At 54.9% G+C, this 19,810-nt stretch overlaps 2 protein-coding genes across 3 annotated transcripts in view; one reads left to right on the forward strand and one right to left on the reverse strand.

The window, feature by feature from the left end:
* osgep (O-sialoglycoprotein endopeptidase) overlaps positions 1-9,525 on the reverse strand; it is a 28,984-nt gene extending 19,459 nt beyond the window's left edge. Inside the window, exons 1-2 of one of the 2 annotated variants that reach the window (XM_063061277.1) lie at positions 9,414-9,525; positions 118-241 (exon numbers count right to left, since the gene is read on the reverse strand). In XM_063061277.1, coding sequence (XP_062917347.1) covers positions 118-232 — 115 coding nt within the window. In that variant the 5' untranslated portion in view covers positions 233-241; positions 9,414-9,525. The remainder of the gene's footprint in view (positions 1-117; positions 242-9,413) is intronic. The other variant, XM_063061276.1, reaches the window with a different exon arrangement.
* A 150-nt stretch (positions 9,526-9,675) lies between these two features.
* On the forward strand, positions 9,676-19,641 carry apex1 (APEX nuclease (multifunctional DNA repair enzyme) 1). The gene is made up of 4 exons (XM_063061278.1): positions 9,676-9,907; positions 13,152-13,348; positions 16,135-16,327; positions 18,363-19,641. Exons 1-4 carry the CDS (start codon positions 9,676-9,678, stop codon positions 18,875-18,877), a joined length of 1,137 nt encoding a protein of 378 aa, XP_062917348.1. The 3' UTR covers positions 18,878-19,641.
* The last annotated feature ends 169 nt before the right edge of the window (positions 19,642-19,810 follow it).

Raw genomic sequence — 19,810 nt, forward strand, 5'->3', positions numbered from 1 at the left:
GATCTGTTACTCTGGGTATAAACTTCCCGAATCCCCGAGACCGGATTCCGAGCTGTTCTCTCAATAAACCTCTGGAAGCCTGCTGTCAGCCCAGGATCACAGCAGGCTGCTGCCTACCTTGCCCCGGGGGTGTGATGTACGTCCTCCTTGGGTTGGAGAGCACCTCGCCATCTTTGACGATCCCAACTCCTATCTTGTTGGCACTCCCCTCGAACCCGATCACAATTGTCATGGCGACTGTCTGGACAGCAACAGTATTGGTGAAGGAAAGGTTAGTGTTGTCTCCTCGCCAGCACCTCTCTCTTTCATTGTCCTTTGTCTGAGTGATTCCTCAATGCTGTTCAGGGCTGTCACGGTCATACAGCACGAAAACAGGCCCTTCGGCCCAACTCAGCCAGGCCCAGTGAGATCGTCCCACCCCCACCCCCCGAGTTAGCCCATCGCCCTCTAAACCTCTCCTACCCATTGTTTATCTGGATGGCTTTTCAATCTTACCAATGTGCCCCCCTCACCGACCATTCCCGGCAGCTCATCCCAAATCCGCACCACCCTCTGGGCGAAGAAGTTGCCCCTGATGTTCCTTTTAAACTTCTCGCCCCTGACCTTCAACCTTTGCCCACTTGCTCTTACCAGCCCTCACCTTCTCCCTCCATCCCCCCTCACCTTCTCCCTCCATCCCCCTCACCTTCTCCCTCCACCCCCTCACCTTCTTCCTCCATCCCCTCACCTTCTTCCTCCATCACCCTCACCTTCTTCCTCCACCCCCTCACCTTCTTCCTCCATCACCCTCACCTTCTTCCTCCACCCCTCACCTTCTTCCTCCACCCCCCCTCACCTTCTTCCTCCACCCCCTCACCTTCTTCCTCCACCCCCTCACCTTCTTCCTCCATCCCCCTCACCTTCTTCCTCCACCCCCTCACCTTCTTCCTCCACCCCTCACCTTCTTCCTCCATCCCCCTCACCTTCTCCCTCCATCCCCCTCACCTTCCCCCTCCACCCCCTCACCTTCTTCCTCCACCCCCTCACCTTCTTCCTCCATCACCCTCACCTTCTCCCTCCATCCCCTCACCTTCTTCCTCCACCCCTCACCTTCTTCCTCCATCCCCCTCACCTTCTTCCTCCACCCCCTCACCTTCTTCCTCCATCCCCCTCACCTTCTTCCTCCACCCCCTCACCTTCTTCCTCCACCCCCCTCACCTTCTCCCTCCACCCCCTCACCTTCTTCCTCCATCCCCCTCACCTTCTCCCTCCATCCCCCTCACCTTCTCCCTCCATCCCCTCACCTTCTCCCTCCACCCCCTCACCTTCTTCCTCCACCCCCTCACCTTCTTCCTCCACCCCCTCACCTTCTCCCTCCACCCCCTCACCTTCTTCCTCCACCCCCCCTCACCTTCTCCCTCCACCCCCTCACCTTCTTCCTCCACCCCTCACCTTCTTCCTCCACCCCCTCACCTTCTTCCTCCATCCCCTCACCTTCTTCCTCCATCCCCCTCACCTTCTTCCTCCACCCCCTCACCTTCTTCCTCCACCCCCTCACCTTCTTCCTCCACCCCCTCACCTTCTTCCTCCACCCCCCTCACCTTCTCCCTCCACCCCCTCACCTTCTTCCTCCATCACCCTCACCTTCTTCCTCCACCCCCTCACCTTCTTCCTCCATCCCCCTCACCTTCTTCCTCCACCCCCTCACCTTCTTCCTCCATCCCTCTCACCTTCTTCCTCCACCCCCTCACCTTCTTCCTCCACCCCCTCACCTTCTTCCTCCACCCCCTCACCTTCTTCCTCCACCCCCCTCACCTTCTCCCTCCACCCCCCCTCACCTTCTTCCTCCATCCCCCTCACCTTCTCCCTCCATCCCCCTCACCTTCTCCCTCCATCCCCTCACCTTCTCCCTCCACCCCCTCACCTTCTTCCTCCACCCCCTCACCTTCTTCCTCCACCCCCTCACCTTCTTCCTCCATCCCCCTCACCTTCTTCCTCCACCCCCTCACCTTCTTCCTCCACCCCCTCACCTTCTTCCTCCATCCCCCTCACCTTCTTCCTCCACACCCTCACCTTCTTCCTCCACCCCCTCACCTTCTTCCTCCACCCCCTCACCTTCTTCCTCCACCCCCTCACCTTCTTCCTCCACCCCCTCACCTTCTTCCTCCACCCCCTCACCTTCTTCCTCCACCCCCTCACCTTCTTCCTCCACCTTCTCTCCCCCTCACTCTCCCCCTCACCTTCTTCCTCCATCCCCCTCACCTTCTTCCTCCATCCCCCTCACCTTCTTCCCTCCATCCCCCTCACCTTCTCCCTCCATCCCCCTCACCTTCTTCCTCCATCCCCCTCACCTTCTCCCTCCACCCCCTCACCTTCTTCCTCCATCCCCCTCACCTTCTTCCTCCATCCCCCTCACCTTCTTCCTCCATCCCCCTCACCTTCTCCCTCCACCCCCTCACCTTCTTCCTCCACCCCCTCACCTTCTCCCTCCATCCCCCTCACCTTCTCCCTCCATCCCCCTCACCTTCTTCCTCCATCCCCCTCACCTTCTCCCTCCATCCCCTCACCTTCTTCCTCCACCCCTCACCTTCTCCCTCCATCCCTCTCACCTTCTCCCTCCACCCCCTCACCTTCTTCCTCCATCCCCCTCACCTTCTTCCTCCACCCCCTCACCTTCTTCCTCCACCCCCTCACCTTCTTCCCCCATCCTCCCTCACCTTCTTCCTCCATCACCCTCACCTTCTTCCTCCACCCCTCACCTTCTTCCTCCACCCCCTCACCTTCTTCCTCCACCCCCTCACCTTCTCCCTCCATCCCCCTCACCTTCTTCCTCCATCCCCTCACCTTCTCCCTCCACCCCCTCACCTTCTTCCTCCACCCCCTCACCTTCTTCCTCCATCCCCCTCACCTTCTTCCTCCATCCCCTCACCTTCTTCCTCCATCACCCTCACCTTCTTCCTCCATCACCCTCACCTTCTTCCTCCATCCCCTCACCTTCTCCCTCCACCCCCTCACCTTCTTCCTCCATCACCCTCACCTTCTTCCTCCATCCCCCTCACCTTCTTCCTCCACACCCTCACCTTCTCCCTCCATCCCCTCACCTTCTTCCTCCACCCCTCACCTTCTTCCTCCATCCCCCCTCACCTTCTTCCTCCACCCCCCTCACCTTCTCCCTCCATCCCCCTCACCTTCTTCCTCCATCACCCTCACCTTCTTCCTCCATCCCCTCACCTTCTTCCTCCATCCCCCTCACCTTCTTCCTGCATCCCCCCTCACCTTCTTCCTCCACACCCTCACCTTCTTCCTCCATCCCCCCTCACCTTCTTCCCCATCCTCCCTCACCTTCTTCCTCCACCCCCTCACCTTCTTCCTCCACCCCCTCACCTTCTTCCTCCACCCCCTCACCTTCTCCCTCCATCCCCTCACCTTCTTCCTCCATCCCCTCACCTTCTTCCTCCATCCCCTCACCTTCTTCCTCCACCCCCTCACCTTCTTCCTCCATCCCCCTCACCTTCTCCCTCCACCCCCTCAAATTCTTCCTCCATCACCCTCACCTTCTTCCTCCACACCCTCACCTTCTCCCTCCATCCCCTCACCTTCTTCCTCCACCCCCTCACCTTCTTCCTCCATCCCCCTCACCTTCTTCCTCCACCCCTCACCTTCTTCCTCCATCCCCCTCACCTTCTCCCTCCATCCCCTCACCTTCTTCCTCCATCCCCCTCACCTTCTTCCTCCATCCCCCTCACCTTCTTCCTCCACCCCCCTCACCTTCTTCCTCCACACCCTCACCTTCTTCCTCCACCCCCTCACCTTCTTCCTCCATCCCCCTCACCTTCTCCCTCCATCCCCCTCACCTTCTTCCTCCATCCCCTCACCTTCTTCCTCCATCCCCCTCACCTTCTTCCTCCACCCCCTCACCTTCTTCCTCCATCCCCCTCACCTTCTTGGTCTAACTTCTTTTCCACAGATGCTTCCTGCCTTGCTGAGTTCCTGCAGCATTTTCTGTAGGACACCCAGTGAATGGTAGGGTGCTCAGGGAGTAGTATGGAACAGAGGGACTCCGAATAAAATTCAAAGTTCAAATAAATTTATTATCAAATTACACATACAGTATATCACCACGTACAACCTTAAGATTCAATTTCCTGTGGGCATACTCAGCAAATCTACTGAATCGTAACTAAACCAGCATCAGTTAAAAATCAGAATCAGGCCAAGTGACAAGTGCCGTGAAATTTGTTAACTTAGCAGCAGCAGTTCATTGCAATACATAATATAGAAGGAAAAAACAAAATAAAATAATAATAATAAATCAATTACAGTATATGTATATTGAATAGATTAAAAATCCTGCAAAAAAACAAAACTAATATATTAAAAAAGTGAGGTAGTGTCCAAGGGTTCAAAGTCCATTTAGGAATCAGATGGCAGAGGGGAAGAAGCTGTTCCTGAATCACTGAGTGTGTGTCTTCAGGCTTCTGTATCTCCTACCTGATGGTAACAGTGAGAAAAGGGCATGCCCTGGGTGCTGGAGGTCCTTAATAATGGATGCTGCCTGTCTGAGACACCGCTCCCTGAAAATGTCCTGGGTACTTTGTAGACTAGTGCCCAAGGTGGAGCTGACTAGATTTACAACGCTCTGCAGCTTCTTTCGGTCCTGTGCAGTAGCCCCTCCACACCAGACAGTGATGCAGCCTGTCAGAATGCTCTCCACTGTATATCTGTAGATCAACCAGAGTGCAGAAGACAACAAACTGTGGAAGTGCAAATACAAATAAATAGCAATAAATAAATAATAAGGTAGAGTCCTTAAAGTGAGATCATTGCTTGTGGGAATATTTCAATGATGGGGCAAGTGAGCGTACTAATACCCTTTTATTCGAGTGCCTGATGGCCGAGGGGTAGTAACTGTTCTTGAGCCTGCTGAGGTGAGACCTGCATAGTTCACTGAAAGTGGCGTCATAGACAGGGTGATGCAGAAGGCGTTTGGCACCCTGGCCATCAGTCAGGGCACTGAGGTTAATCTGCAGTTGTACAAGACATTGGCGTGGCCTCACTCGGAGTGCTGTGCACAGGTTTGGTCACCTGGTTATAGGAAAGAGTGTGGAAAAGATTTACCAGGAGGCCTGAGTTACAAGGAGAGGTTACGCAGACCAGGACTTCACTTCCCTGCGACGTCGGAGATCGAGGGGTGACCTGACAGAGGTATGGGAGGTCATGCTCACAACAGGGCCAAGGTTTAAGGTCAGAGGTGAGAGATTTAACAGGGACTTTGGGGGCAGCTTATTCACGCAGAGGGTGGTGCGCATTTGGGACGAGCTGCCAGTAATATTGGCTGAGTCGGGCACATTGGCAACATCTAAAAGCCCTTCAGATAGGTCCGTGGATAGGAGAGGTTTGGAGGACTGTGGGCCAAACACAGGCAGAAGTAACGAGCTCACGGGCTCACGAAATCGGTACTGATGACCCCAACTCATGTTCTCAGCATTTTTTTTTTTAATTGTTCACTTTTTTGCATGCAAGTTGTTTGTCAGTCTGTCTGCTTACATAGTTGTAAATAATAAATTCTACCGTATTTAGTTTTCTTCAACAAGAAAATTAATCTCCAGGTAGTGTTTGGTATCATGTACTTAGATAATAAATTTACTTTGAACTTTGAGCCAAAGCAGCTGTTTTTATTCCGTATGACTTTAAATGCGAGGTGCTGCACTTTGGGAGACGAAATGCCAAAAGACAGGATGCTGTTGATGGAAGGACCCTTAGCAAAGGGGTCTCGGGCTCCTCGCCCATAGCTCTCTGAAGCGGCCGCACAGGCCCAGAGCGTGGCAAAGAAGGCAGGCAGCATGCTTGCCTTTGTTAGTCGAGGCACTGAATTCCAGAGCCGGGAAGTTACGTTGCTGATTTATAAAGCTCTGGTCCGGCCACGTCTGAAGTATTGCCTTCAGTTCTGGTCAGCCCGTTACGGGAAGATGCGGAGGCTTTAGAAAGGGCACCTACCTCTGACATCCCACCTATACTTTCCTCCAATCGCCGTAAAAATTGTGCTCCTTTGTATAGGCATCCGTTAGTCTCATGAGACCATGGATTTGTGCCTTGGAAGGTTTCCAGGGCACAGGCCTGGGTAAGGTTGTCTAGAAGACTAGCAGTTGCCCATGCTGCAAGTCTCCCCTCTCCACGCCACTGATGTTGCCCAAGGGAAGGGCATTAGGACCCATACAGCTTGGCACCGGTGTCGTCGCAGAGCAATGTGTGGTTAAGTGCCTTGCTCAAGGACACAACACGCTGCCTCAGCCAAGGCTCGAACTAGCGACCTTCAGATCACTAGACGAACGCCTTAACCACTTGGCCACGCTCCTTTGTAACCCTAGGTTACAAGGGTGTTGGCTGTACACTCTATTTATGCCTCTCATAACCTTATATACCTCTATCAATTCATCTCCTTCAGTCCTGAGGAAAAAAGCCTAGCTCACTCAACCTCTCCTCATAAGACACGCTCTCTAATCCTGACAGCATCCTGATGAATCTCCTCTGCACCCTCTCTAAATCTTCCACACCCTTCCCATAATGAGGGGACCAGATCTGAGCACAATATCCCCAAAGAAGGAGGGTCCCGGTGAAGGGTCTCGGCCGGAAACGTCGACTGTTTATTCACTTCCACAGATGCTGCCTGGCCTGCTGATGCCCTCCAGCGTTTTGAGAGTGTTGCTCTGGATTTCCAGCATCTGCAGACTCTCCTGTGTTTACAATGTTCTAAGTGCGGTCTAACTGGAGCTTTATAGAGCTGCAGCATTATCTCACGGCTCCTGGACTCAATCCCCACCGACCAGGGTTAGGCTTAACACCAAGTTTTACCACTCCAACGACCCGGGTTCCATTCACGCCGCTGTCTGAAAGGAGTTTGTACGCGGGGGTTTCCTCCCATGTCCCAAAGACGTGCGGGTTACCATAGAAAATAGGTGCAGGAGTAGGCCATTCAGCCTTCGAGCCTGCACTGCCATTCAGTACGATCATGGCTGATCATCCAACTCAGAACCCTATACCTGCCTTCCCTCCATACCCCCGATCCCTTTAGCCACAAGGACCATATCTAACTCCCTCTTAAGTATAGCCAATGAACTGGCCTCAACTGTTTCCTGTGGCAGAGAATTCCACAGATTCACCACTCTCTGTGTGAAGAAGTTTTTCCTCATCTCGGTCCTAAAAGGCTTCCCCTTTATCCTCAAACTGTGGCCTCTCGTTCTGGACTTCCCCAACATTGGGAACAATCTTCCTGTCTAGCCTGTCCAATCCCTTTAGGATTTTATACGTTTCAATCAGATCCCCCCTCAATCTTCTACATTCCAACGAGTATAAGCCTAGTCGATCCAGTCTTTCTTCATATGAAAGTCCTGCCATCCCAGGAATCAATCTGGTGAACCTTCTTTGTACTCCCTCTATGGCAAGGATGTCTTTCCTCAGATTAGGGACCAAAACTGCACACAATACTCCAGGTGTGGTCTCACCAAGGCCTTGTACAACTGCAGTAGTACCTCCCTGCTCCTGTACTCGAATCCTCTCGCTATAAATGCCAGCATACCGTTCGCCTTTTTCACCGCCTGCTGTACCTGCATGCCCACTTTCAATGACTGGTGTATAATGACACCCAGGTCTCGTTGCACCTCCCCTTTTCCTAATCGGCCACCATTCAGATAATAATCTGTTTTCCTTAGGCTTAGAAAGTTGCGGGCGTGACATACACTGTTGCTGGAAGCATGATGGGACATCCTCAGACTGTGCTGGTATCAACACAAACCGACAAATAAAGCTAATCTTTAGTGAAAGCCAACACAGCACAAACCTTCTCAGCCACCCAATCAACTCCCTCCTGTCATCTGGCAAAAGGCACCTAAGCGTTCGGGCTTTCACAACCAGACTATGTAACAGTTTCTTCCCCCAAGTCATCAGACTCCTCAATACCCAGAGCCTGGACTGACACCAACCTACTGCCCTCTACTGTGCCTATAGTCTTGTTTATTAGTTATTGTAATGCCTGCACTGTTTTGTGCATTTTATGCAGTCCTGGGCAGGTCTGTAGTCTAGTGTAATTTTTGTGTTGTTTTTTACATAGTTCAGTGTAGTTTTTGTATTGTTTCATGTAGCACCATGGTCCGGAAAAATGTTGTCTTGTTTTTACTGTGTACTGTACCAGCAGTTATCGTCGAAATGACAATAAAAAGTGACTTGACTTGAAGTTGTGGGACAACTTTGAGGCACCTACGCTGTCTCCAAGATCCCTCTGTTCCTCCCTACTGCTCAGAATCCTCCCCCTAACTCTGCCTTCCAAAGTATGCTGACCACCCCAATGTCGTCGGCCGAATCAAAGGTGGTAAAGAATCAGTACCTATGAGGAAGACTGAAAACGTGGCTGAGGGGTGCCCCAACAACAACCTCTCACTCAATGTCAGCAAGACCAAGGAGTTGATTATTGACTTCAGGAGGAGGAAACCAGAGGCCGATGAGCCAGTTCTCATTGGGGGGGATCTGCGCTGGAGAGGGCCAGCAACTTTAAATTCCTCGTCAGAGGACCTGTCCCGGGCCCAGCACGCAAGTCGAATTACGAAGAAAGCATGGCAGTGCCTCCACTTCCACAGAGGTCTGCGAAAATTCAGCACGACATCTAAAACTTCGAACAACTTCTATGGCGAAGAGCATATTGACTGGCCGCATCACAGCCTGGTATGGAAACACCAAATGCCTTGAACGGAAAATCCTGCAAAACAAAAAGTGATGGCCCAGCCCATCCCGGGAAAAGCCCTCCCCACCATTGAGCACATCGACATAAAACAGGGTCCCAGGAAAACAGCATCCATCATCAGGGACCCCCACCACCCAGGACATGCTCTCCTCTCACTGCTGCCATCAGGGAGAAGACACAGGAGCCTCAGGACTCTGAACAGCAGCATCAGGGACAGTTACTACCCCTCAACCATCAGGCTTTTGAACCAGAGGGGATAACTTCACAAGTCCCATCATTGAAGTGTTTCCACAACAATGGACTCACTTTCAAGGACTTTTCATCGACATTTATTGCTTATTTATTTATTATTATTACGTCTTTCGTGTTTGCACAGTTTGTTGTCTTCTGCACTCTGGTTGGGCGGTCTTTCATTGATTCTATTTGTGCGCCCGCAGGAAGATGGGTCTCGGGGTTGTACACGGTGACATGTATGTACTTTGATAATAAATCTCACTCTGAGGGGAATCGCTTCACACTTTTCTCAGACTGAACTCCAACCGCGATGGAGGCTGTCAGACCGGCACATGGTTGTGCAGGCAGAAGCGATTTAGGTTAATTCGCCACCATGCTCCGCCCCTCTCTTTCCCCCAACCCCTTCGACCACACTCCCCCGGGTTCCCCCCGCCGCGAACACTCGGCCCGACGCCCCGTTACTTGCCCACCACGCCGAAGCTTCGCATTCGCCGCTCGTACTTCCGGCTGACACGGACCGATACTTCCGATACCGAGGAGCGGGGCAGTGTCGGTGGAGGACCGTGAGGGAGCGGGGCAGTGTCGGTGGAGGACCGTGGGGGAGCGGGACAGCGTCGGCGGAGGACCGGGTGGGGGCGCAGTCGGTGGAGGACCAGGAGGGGGGGCGCAGTCGGCGGAGGACCGGGTGGAGGGGCGATGGTGGGGGCGCTGTCGGCGGAGGACCGGGAATGGCGGAGGTTCCCAGGAGCGGCGCTGTCGGCGGAGGACCGGGTGGAGGGCGATGGTGGGGGCGCTGTCGGGGGAGACGAGCCGCCTGCACCTCGTGGCCGGACCTGAATCCCCAGTCTCCGCTCGGCGGCCCCGCTGCAGTTCTGTTCCGCATCCCCGGCCTCCTGCTCCGGTTCCTCGGAACCACCCGCAGCTGCACGATGCCGAAACGGCGGCAGGAGGCGGAGACAGGTGGGTGGGGAACAGTCCCCGGACATTCCCACTCCCCGTAACCCAGGTCTCCGCCTTTCCCTCCTCACCCCCTTACCCTTACTCCCCACTTACCCTCCCCCACCCACTGACCCTCTCCCCACCCCCTTACCCTCTCCCCCTCTCCCTCCCGCCCCACTTACTCTCCCCCACCCCCCCTTACCCTCTCCCCACCCCCCTTACCCTCTCCCCACCCCCCTTACCCTCTCCCCACCCCCCTTACCCTCTCCCCCACCCCCTTACACTCTCCCCCACCCCCTTACACTCTTCCCACCTCCTTACCGTCTCCCCACTCACCCTCCCGCCCCACTTACTCTCCCCCACCCACTGACCCTCTCCCCACTCTCCCTCCTCACCCCCTTACCGAATCCCCACTCTCCCTCCCGCCCCACTTACTCTGCCCCACCCACTGACCATCTCCCCACTCTCCCTCCTCACCCCCTTACTCCCCACTCCCTCCCACCCCACTTACTCTCCCCCACCCACTGACCCTGTCCCCACTCTCCCTCCTCACCCCATACCCTTACTCCATTCTCCCTCCCGCCCCACTTACTCTCCCCCACCCCCCTTACCCTCTCCCCACCCCTTTACACTCTTCCCACCCCCTTACACTCTTCCCACCTCCTTACCGTCTCCCCACTCACCCTCCCGCCCCACTTACTCTCCCCCACCCACTGACCCTCTCCCCACTCTCCCTCCTCACCCCCTTACCGAATCCCCACTCTCCCTCCCACCCCACTTACTCTCCCCCACCCACTGACCCTCTCCCCATTCTCCCTCCTCACCCCATACCCTTACTCCCCACTCCCTCCCACCCCACTTACTCTCCCCACCCCCCTTACTCTCCCCACCCCCCTTACCCTCTCCCCACTCTCCCCCACCCCCTTACCGTCTCCCCGCTCTCCCTCCCGCCCCACTTACTCTCCCCCACCCACTGACCCTCTCCCCACTCTCCTTCCTCACCCCCTTACACTCTCCCCACTCTCCCTCCTGCTCCACTTACTCTCCCCCACCCTTCCCCCGTTACCCTCCCCTCCCCACTGACCCTCTCCCCATTCTCCCTCCCGCCCCACTTACTCTCCCCCACCCCCGTTACCCTCCCCCATCCACTGACCCTCTCCCCACTCTCCCTCCTGCCCCACTTACTCTACCCCACCCCCTTACACTCTCCCCACTCTCCCTCCTCACCCCCTTACCCTTACTCCACTCTCCCTCCCGCCCCACTTACTCTCCCACCCACTGACCCTGTCCCCACTCTCCCTCCTCACCCCATACCCTTACTCCATTCTCCCTCCCGCCCCACTTACTCTCCCCCACCCCCCTTACCCTCTCCCCACCCCCTTACACTCTTCCCACCCCCTTACACTCTTCCCACCCCCTTACACTCTTCCCACCTCCTTACCGTCTCCCCACTCACCCTCCCGCCCCACTTACTCTCCCCCACCCACTGACCCTCTCCCCACTCTCCCTCCTCACCCCCTTACCGAATCCCCACTCCCTCCCGCCCCACTTACTCTGCCCCACCCACTGACCCTCTCCCCATTCTCCCTCCTCACCCCATACCCTTACTCCCCACTCCCTCCCACCCCACTTACTCTCCCCCACCCCCTTACCCTCTCCCCACTCTCCCCCCTCACCCCATACCCTTACTCCCCACTCCCTCCCACCCCACTTACTCTCCCCACCCCCTTACCCTCTCCCCACTCTCCCCCACCCCCTTACCGTCTCCCCGCTCTCCCTCCTGCTCCACTTACTCTCCCCCACCCACTGACCCTCTCCCCACTCTCCTTCCTCACCCCCTTACACTCTCCCCACTCTCCCTCCTGCTCCACTTACTCTCCCCCACCCTTCCCCGTTACCCTCCCCTCCCCACTGACCCTCTCCCCATTCTCCCTCCCGCCCCACTTACTCTCCCCCACCCCCGTTACCCTCCCCCACCCACTGACCCTCTCCCCACTCTCCCTCCTGCCCCACTTACTCTACCCCACCCCCTTACACTCTCCCCACTCTCCCTCCTCACCCCTTACCCTTACTCCACTCTCCCTCCCGCCCCACTTACTCTCCCCCACCCCCTTACACTCTCCCCACTCTCCCTCCTCACCCCCTTACCCTTACTCCACTCCCCCACCCCCCTTACCCTCTCCCCACTCTCCCCCACCCTCTTACACTCTTCCCACCCCCTTACCCTCTCCCCACTCTCCCTCAGGCCCCACTTACTCTCCCCCACCTACCCCCGTTATCCTCCCCTCCCCACTCTCCCTCCCACCCCACTTACTCTCCCCCACCCCCGTTACCCTCCCCCACCCACTGACCCTCTCCCCACTCTCCCTCCTCACCCCATACCCTTACTCCACTCTCCCTCCCGCCCCCTTACCCTCTCCCCACTCTCCCTCCCACCTCACTTACTCTCCCCCACCCTACCCCCGTTACCCTCCCCCACCCCCCCTTACCCTCTCCCCACTCTCCCTCCTGCCCCACTTACTCTCCCCACCCCCTTACCCTCTCCCCACTCTCCCCCACGCCCTTACCCTCTCCCCACTCTCCCCCACCCCCTTACCCTCTCCCCACTCTCCCCACCCCCTTACCCTCTCCCCACTCTCCCTCCCGCCCCACTTACTCTCCCCCACCCTACCCCGTTACCCTCCCCTTCCCACTGACCCTCTTCCCACTCTCCCTCCTGCCCCACTTACTCTCCCCCACCCCCTTACACTCTCCCCCACCCTACCCCGTTACCCTCCCCTTCCCACTGACCCTCTTCCACTCTCCCTCCTGCCCCACTTACTCTCCCCCACCCCCTTACCCTCTCCCCACTCTCCCCCACCCCCTTACCCTCTCCCCACTCTTCCTCCTGCCCCACTTACTCTCCCCTTACCCTTCCCTTCCCTGCCCCACTTACACTCCCCCACCCCACCCCCTACCCCCTCCCCACTCTCCCTCCCCGCCCCACTTACCCTCCCCTTCGCTGCCCCACTTACACTCCCCCACCCCACCCCCTACCCTCTCCCCACTCTCCCTCCCCGCCCCACTTACCCTCCCCTTCCCTGCCCTACTTACAGTCCTCCACCCCGTTACCCTCTCCCCTCTCCCCCACCCTCTGCTCCCCAGCACGCCTCACTTTCCATTCCACTACCTCCATTCCCCTCCCCTCCTCCCTCTCTGCCCCTCCCATCTCCCCTGGTCCTCCCTGTTATTATTTTCTCCTCTGACACCTCTGAACCTTCCACAGAACCTCCTGCCAAGAAGGGTCGAGGTTCAGGCAAGACCAAGACCAAGGACAAGGCCCTGGCCCCAGACCCCGCCGATGGCACCTTCGAAGACAGTCCGGACCGATCGCTGACCCAGGATGGCCAGCCCAGCACCCTGAGGATCTGCTCCTGGAACGTCGACGGGCTGCGGGCCTGGGTCAAGAAGAACAGCCTTGAGGTAGGGGAACGTGGATCTTAATAACAACTTGGAGGTCGGGGGTCTGGTGAGCTCCCTGTACTCAGTGCATGGACTGATGAAGGCTGAAAGCCTTTTGCACCTGTGACAGCATTTTCAACGAACTATGTGCTCCTAGGTCGTTCTGCGTCTCGTGCCCTACCATTAATAGTATGAAGACACTTTCAAAAATGCATCACCTCCTACTTGATGGTACTGAAATCCATTTGCTATTCCTCAACCCACTTCCCCAACTGATCAAGGTCCCTCAGTGATCTGCCATAACCTTCACTAACATCGTCATCGTCAGGTGCCGTGCCCAGTTTCAGCTTTGACTGCCATGACCCATACACTCCTGTTTCGGGTCAGTGGATCAATTCATTGGTATTCATTTCCAATTCTCTGGCTGCTGTCTCCATCATCATTTGTCTGTGTCTTCCTCTTGCTTTCTTCCCTTCAATCTTTCCCATAATTACCGTGCATTCTAACTCCTCTTTCCTAATCACATGTCCAATGAAGTTACGTTGCCTTTTCATGATCTCATACATTATTTCTCTTTTTGTGTTTGCTCTGTTCCTGACATCCTCGTGAGATATTCGTTTCGTCCATGATATTCTTTGCATCCCTCAAAAACCACATCTCCACTGCTTCAATTCGTTTCCTCACGTTACTAGATATTGTCCAACATTCTGAGCCATATAACATAACTGAATAAACGTTCACTAACAACAACCCCTAAATCCGTGTCATCCACGAAATTACTGACCTGTTTATTTTCAGCCTGTTGGGCCGCTGGGACTGAGGGCAACAAAGAAGATCCTCCATCTGTGTGGTACTGTTACTCACAGATGTAGAAGGATTCCTCTTTGCTGCTTCTGTAACTATTTTATGTTTGACCAGTCAGGGCTGTTAACCCTGAGCTGAACCTCTGAACCTGGAGGACCGGTGGACCATCTTAGTTTGGCCTCTGCCCTTCGACCTGTTTGGCATGGGTGACCCCACCAGGAGCCAAACCACAAGTCCCTGGCTCCAGCCAACATAGCTCTCCGGGTCACTGAGGCACGCAAGCCTCCAAACCCTACGACAAGGTTGTGGTCCTCTTGGAGGACAAAATTACTGACCGAACCTTAGCCACTCACATCTAAAACATTGACATAAGTAACAGATAGCAAGGGTCCCAACGTCAACTCCTGCAGCATGCATCACCGACCTCTGTTCCAACTTACAATCACCACCCTCTGCTTCCTGCCTCCGAGCCTTTTCTGAATCCACCTTTAACTCACTCTCCCTGGACTCCATGGAACCTGGCCTTCCAGACCAGCCTACCTGGTCACGGGACTTGCTAAAGTCCAACCGGACAGCGTCCATTTTGTTTTACCCGCGTCTGCTCACCCCTTCTGAATAAGGGTCGTCCAGCACGACTTCCCACACACCAAACCACGCTGACTCCTAATCAGACTCGTGTCCACCCAAGAATTCCCTTCAGCCACTTCCCCGCTACTGATATCAGGCTGCCCAGCCTGCAGCTTCCCCGGCTTGTCCTTTCTACTTCTTCAACAACAGAATCTGGGTGGCAGTGTGAAATGTGAGGAGGATGTTATGAGAATGCAGGGTGACTTGGACAGGCTGGGTGAGTGGGCAGATGCAGTTTAATGTGGATAAATGTGAGGTTATCCACTTTGGTGGTAAGAACGGGAAGGCAGATTATTATCTAAATGGAGTCAAGTTAGGAAAAGGGGAAGCACAACGAGATCTAGGTGTCCTTGTTCATCAGTCACTGAAAGTAAGCATGCAGGTACAGCAGGCAGTGAAGAAAGCTAATGGCATGCTGGCCTTCATAACAAGGGGAATTGAGTACAAGAGCAAAGAGGTCCTTCTGCAGTTGTACAGGGCCCTGGTGAGACCACACCTGGAGTACTGTGTGCAGTTTTGGTCTCCAAATTTGAGGAAGGACATTCTTGCTATTGAGGGAGTGTAGCGTAGGTTCACAAGGTTAATTCCCTGGATGGCGGGACTGTCATATGTTGAAAGTTTGGAGCGACTGGGCTTGTATACTCTGGAATTTAGAAGACTGAGAGGGGATCTTATTGAAACATATAAGATTATTAAGGGATTGGACACGCTGGAGGCAGGAAGCATGTTCCCGCTGATGGGTGAGTCAGGCCGTTTAGAACGGAGTTGAGGAAAAACTTTTTCACCCAGAGAGTGGTGGATATATGGAATGCTCTGCCCCAGAAGGCTGTGGAGGCCAAGTCTCTGGATGCTTTCAAGAAAGAGATGGATAGAGCTCTTAAAGATAGCGGAATCAAAAGTTATGGGGATAAGGCAGGAACTGGATACTGATTGTGGATGATCAGCCATGATCACAGTGAATGGCGGTGCTGGCTAGAAGGGCCGAATGGCCTACTCCTGCACCTATTGCCTATAATCTGCCGCAGCTGGGGAGGGCTGGCGTCGAAGGCGGTGCCCAAGGTGGCGCTACGGTGGGGGTGTCAAAGATGAAGAGACTGGTTTTATTTGTTGCATGAACATCGAAGTTTTACAGTGAACAATGCGGTCTGAGGAAGTGCTGGGGGGGGCAGCCCACAAGTGTCGCCACACCCTAGCGTGCCCACAGCTCTCAAACTCGAACCCGTACATGTTTGGGATGTGGGTGGAGTCCCCACGCGGTCGTGGGGGAAGTTACCTACCGACAGCGGTGGGATTTGAACGCTAATCTCCGGCACTGTCAGGCGTTACGCTCGCACACTCGGATCTGCTCTCAGTGTCCCCGTTTCAACCCCTCGCAGTGGGTCTGCTCCGAGAATCCGGACGTCCTGTGTCTCCAGGAAACCAAGTGCTCGGAGAAGCAGGTGCCTGAGGAGGTGAAGGGCCTGGCCGACTACCCCCACCAGTACTGGGCCTCCTGCCAGACCAAGGATGGCTACAGCGGTGTGGCGATGCTCTGCAAAGCCAAGCCACTCAACGTCACCTTCGGAATCGGTGAGTATCCCTCTGCTCTCTCGATGTCACTGTGAACCTTTGTTTGCCCCCTTCCCCCTTCCCCCATCCCCTTCCCCCTCCCCATCCTCCCTTCTCCCCCTCTACCCTCCTCCCCTCTCCCCCCTCCCCTCTCCCCCTCCCCCCTCCCCTCCTCTCCCCTCCAGGGTCCCACCGTCCACGCTGAATGTCCTACTCTGGCTTGACCTCCCAAAGTGCAACGCCTCACCCTTACTTGGATTGAAAGCCATTTGCCAATCCTCAGTCGACATCATCATCATTAGTGTTGCCCTGTTGTTTGACGTGGGCGATCGTGGTCTTTCCATAACCACGATTGTTCTTGGCAAAGGTTTCTACAGAAGCGGCTTGGCCGCCTTCTGGGCAGTGTCTTCACAAGATGGCTGTCTCCAGCCATAATCAATGCTCTTCAGAGATTGTCTGGCGTCAGTGGTCGCATAACCAGGGCTTGTGATGTGCACCGGCGGTTCATATGACCAACCACATAACCTGCTGAAAAGATACCCCTGTCAAGTTTCATAACCTTCTACTCACTGTCTATAATACAATAGTGTCATCTGTAAACTTGGTACTAATCATCAAACGTTTTCCCCAGTCTTCAAACAGCAGACCTTCCCAATGATTCTCACAGCTACCTGGACTTTACCTGTTCCCCCCACTGTCACTTGTAAAAGTGCCATCTCCTTCTCTCAGTTCCCCTTGTCTCCAGCGCATCTACTTTCAGGATGAGGCTTTCCGTGCCAGAACTAATGAGATGTCCTCCTCTTTCAAAGAAAGGGACTTTCCTTCCTCCACCGTCAATGCTGCCCTCACCCACATCTCTTCCGTTTCACGCACATATGCCCTCACCCCATCCTCCTGCTGCCACACCAGGTATAGGGTTCCTCTTGTCCTCACCTACCACTCCACCAGCCTCCGCATCCGGCCCGCTATTCTCTGACCTGGCAGTCCACGGCTTCCCATACTGCCGCGATGAGGCCACGCTCAAGTTGGAAGAGCAACACCTTGTTTTCCATCTGAGTAGCCTCCAACCTGATGGCATGAACTTCGAATTCTTGAACTTCCAGTCACTATTCCCTCATTCCCGTTCCCTTTCACCTTATCGCCTTCCCTGCCCATCACCTCCCTCCTCTTCTTCCATGGTCTTCTACCCTCTCCTATCAGGTTCCCCCTTCTCCAGCCCTGTATCTCTTTCACCAATCAACTTACCAGCTCTTTACTTCACCCCCTCTCTCTCTCCCGATTTCACCTATCACCTACCACCTTGTACTTCTTCCTCCCCTCCCCCACCTTCTTACTCTGACTTCTCCTCATCTTTTTTTTTTCTCATCCTGGTAAAGGGATTTGTCTCGAAACGTTGACTGTGCACTGTTTTTCACAGATGTTGCCTGGCCTGCTGAGTTCCTCCAGCATTTGGATTTCCAGCATGTCCAGATATTCCTTTCTTTGTTACTACTAACCATGCCCTGTACATTCACACCCCAATCATTGAAATGGATTATAGACAACAAAAGTCCCAGCACTGGCCCCTTGCAACTTCACTTGATGCAGGACTCCAGTCTAAGAAACAACCCTCTACTTCCTACGACTGAGCAATTATGAATCCTATTTGCGAACTCACCCCCGAATGTTAAACTATATTTGCCTTTCCTCTGCACACTTACCCAGCTGATCAAGATCCCTCGGTAAATGCTGTTAAATACACGTCCACATTCTCGTCATTCTCCTCACACCCTTCGCCTCCTCGCCCGTCCCTTCCCTGTCCCCCCCTGCCCTCCTCGTCCGTCCCGTCCTCCCTGCTCCCTCACACACTCCCACTCTGTCTCGCATGTGCAGAAACACTTGACGGAGATTGGAATTGAACCAGGGTCATGGGGTTTAGTCCCATCTTCATTTCGACCCTATGCTGCCCTGTACACCCAGTCCCAAGTAGCATTGTCATAGTCCTTGGGAGCTAGTCCTTGCCGTGCTAATGGTGCTTGTGAGCCAATCACCTTGTGCCTTTTTGCCCGGTTGCTAGGAGTCGAGGAGCACGACGAGGAAGGCCGGGTCATCACCGCGGAGTTCAACAAGTGCTTCCTGGTCACAGTCTACGTGCCAAACTCTGGCCGGGGGCTGGTGCGGTTGGATTACCGCAAGACGTGGGACAAGGACTTCCTCGCCTACCTCAAGGGGCTGGAGGGCAAGAAGCCATTGATTGTCTGCGGGGACCTCAACGTCGCCCACCAGGAGATTGACCTCAAGAACCCCAAGACCAACAAGAAGTCGGCTGGCTTCACCCAGGAAGAGAGGGACGACTTCAGCACCCTGCTGTCCGAGGGCTTCGTAGACACCTTCCGGCACCTCAACCCCGACGTTCCTTATGCCTACACCTTCTGGACCTTCATGGGCAACTGCCGGGCCAAGAACGTGGGCTGGCGGCTGGATTACTTCCTGCTGTCCCAGGCTCTGCTCCCCCAGCTGTGCGACAGCAAGATCCGCTCCAAGGCGCTGGGGTCTGACCATTGTCCCATCACCCTGTTGATGGCCCTCTGAGACCCCGCCATCCTCGCTTCGCCCTGCTGATGGCCCTGTGAGACCCCAGTCTGTCCCCGTCAACCTCCCGTTACCTTGAGACCCTAGCGGCCTGTGCCACCAACTTCCCATCATCCCGAGACCCCTGTCCTGCTGATGGATCTCCAAGACCCTCGCCACCCTCCCTGTCACACTGAGACAGACCCCATCCATCCATCACCCCTCCCCTCGGGTGCCGGGGGGGTTGTCCAGTGTTCAGTCACCCTGTGAGACCCCTCCATCACCCAGCGACCCTTCCCCATCACTCCCGTTCAATCCCCAGAGCCGGGAGACCCTCATATTGTTGAAAGCAGGTGGTCAAGAGAATCTTGCCCAGTTCAGCAGTGGCTTTACCAAGGTATGCATCAGGCCCCTTGGGGTACAGTTTACCCGGGGTTCAGTTGGGGCGTGAGGTTGGGGTACGGTTTACCTCAGGGAATAGTTTGAAATTGAGGTCCCTGCGTCTGGACAAGTTTCCTGTCGTCACCGATTCCTCCTTATTGGGTTTGATCTCTCCACCTCTTTTAAGCAACATGCCAGCTGTTTTTTTTTAAACGTAGTTTTACAGGAGCTGCATTTGTGCGGCTGTGGTCCAGGGAGGCTGTCTGGGAGAGCAAGGTCCTGGCTTAAGTGGAGATGTCCCCTCTACTCTCGTGTATCGCAGCACCAGATGCTGTTCCAGTGGTGCTTTTGCTTGAAATGTGTTTGGGACAGAATCACATTAATAAAACAGACCAATTTTTAGAAACATCTACCTCCTCGTGTATATGTGTGTGAATGGAAAGGAAACTATTTGTTGTTTCTCCCTCTGCAAATACTGACGGTTTTAAGCATTTTACTTTATTTTTACTTTATTGTCGCCAAACAATTGATACTAGAGCATACAATCATCACAGCGATATTTGATTCTGCACT

The sequence above is a fragment of the Mobula hypostoma genome, chromosome 10 (assembly GCF_963921235.1).
Source record: "Mobula hypostoma chromosome 10, sMobHyp1.1, whole genome shotgun sequence".
In the NCBI taxonomy this organism is placed as follows: Eukaryota; Metazoa; Chordata; class Chondrichthyes; order Myliobatiformes; family Myliobatidae; genus Mobula; species Mobula hypostoma.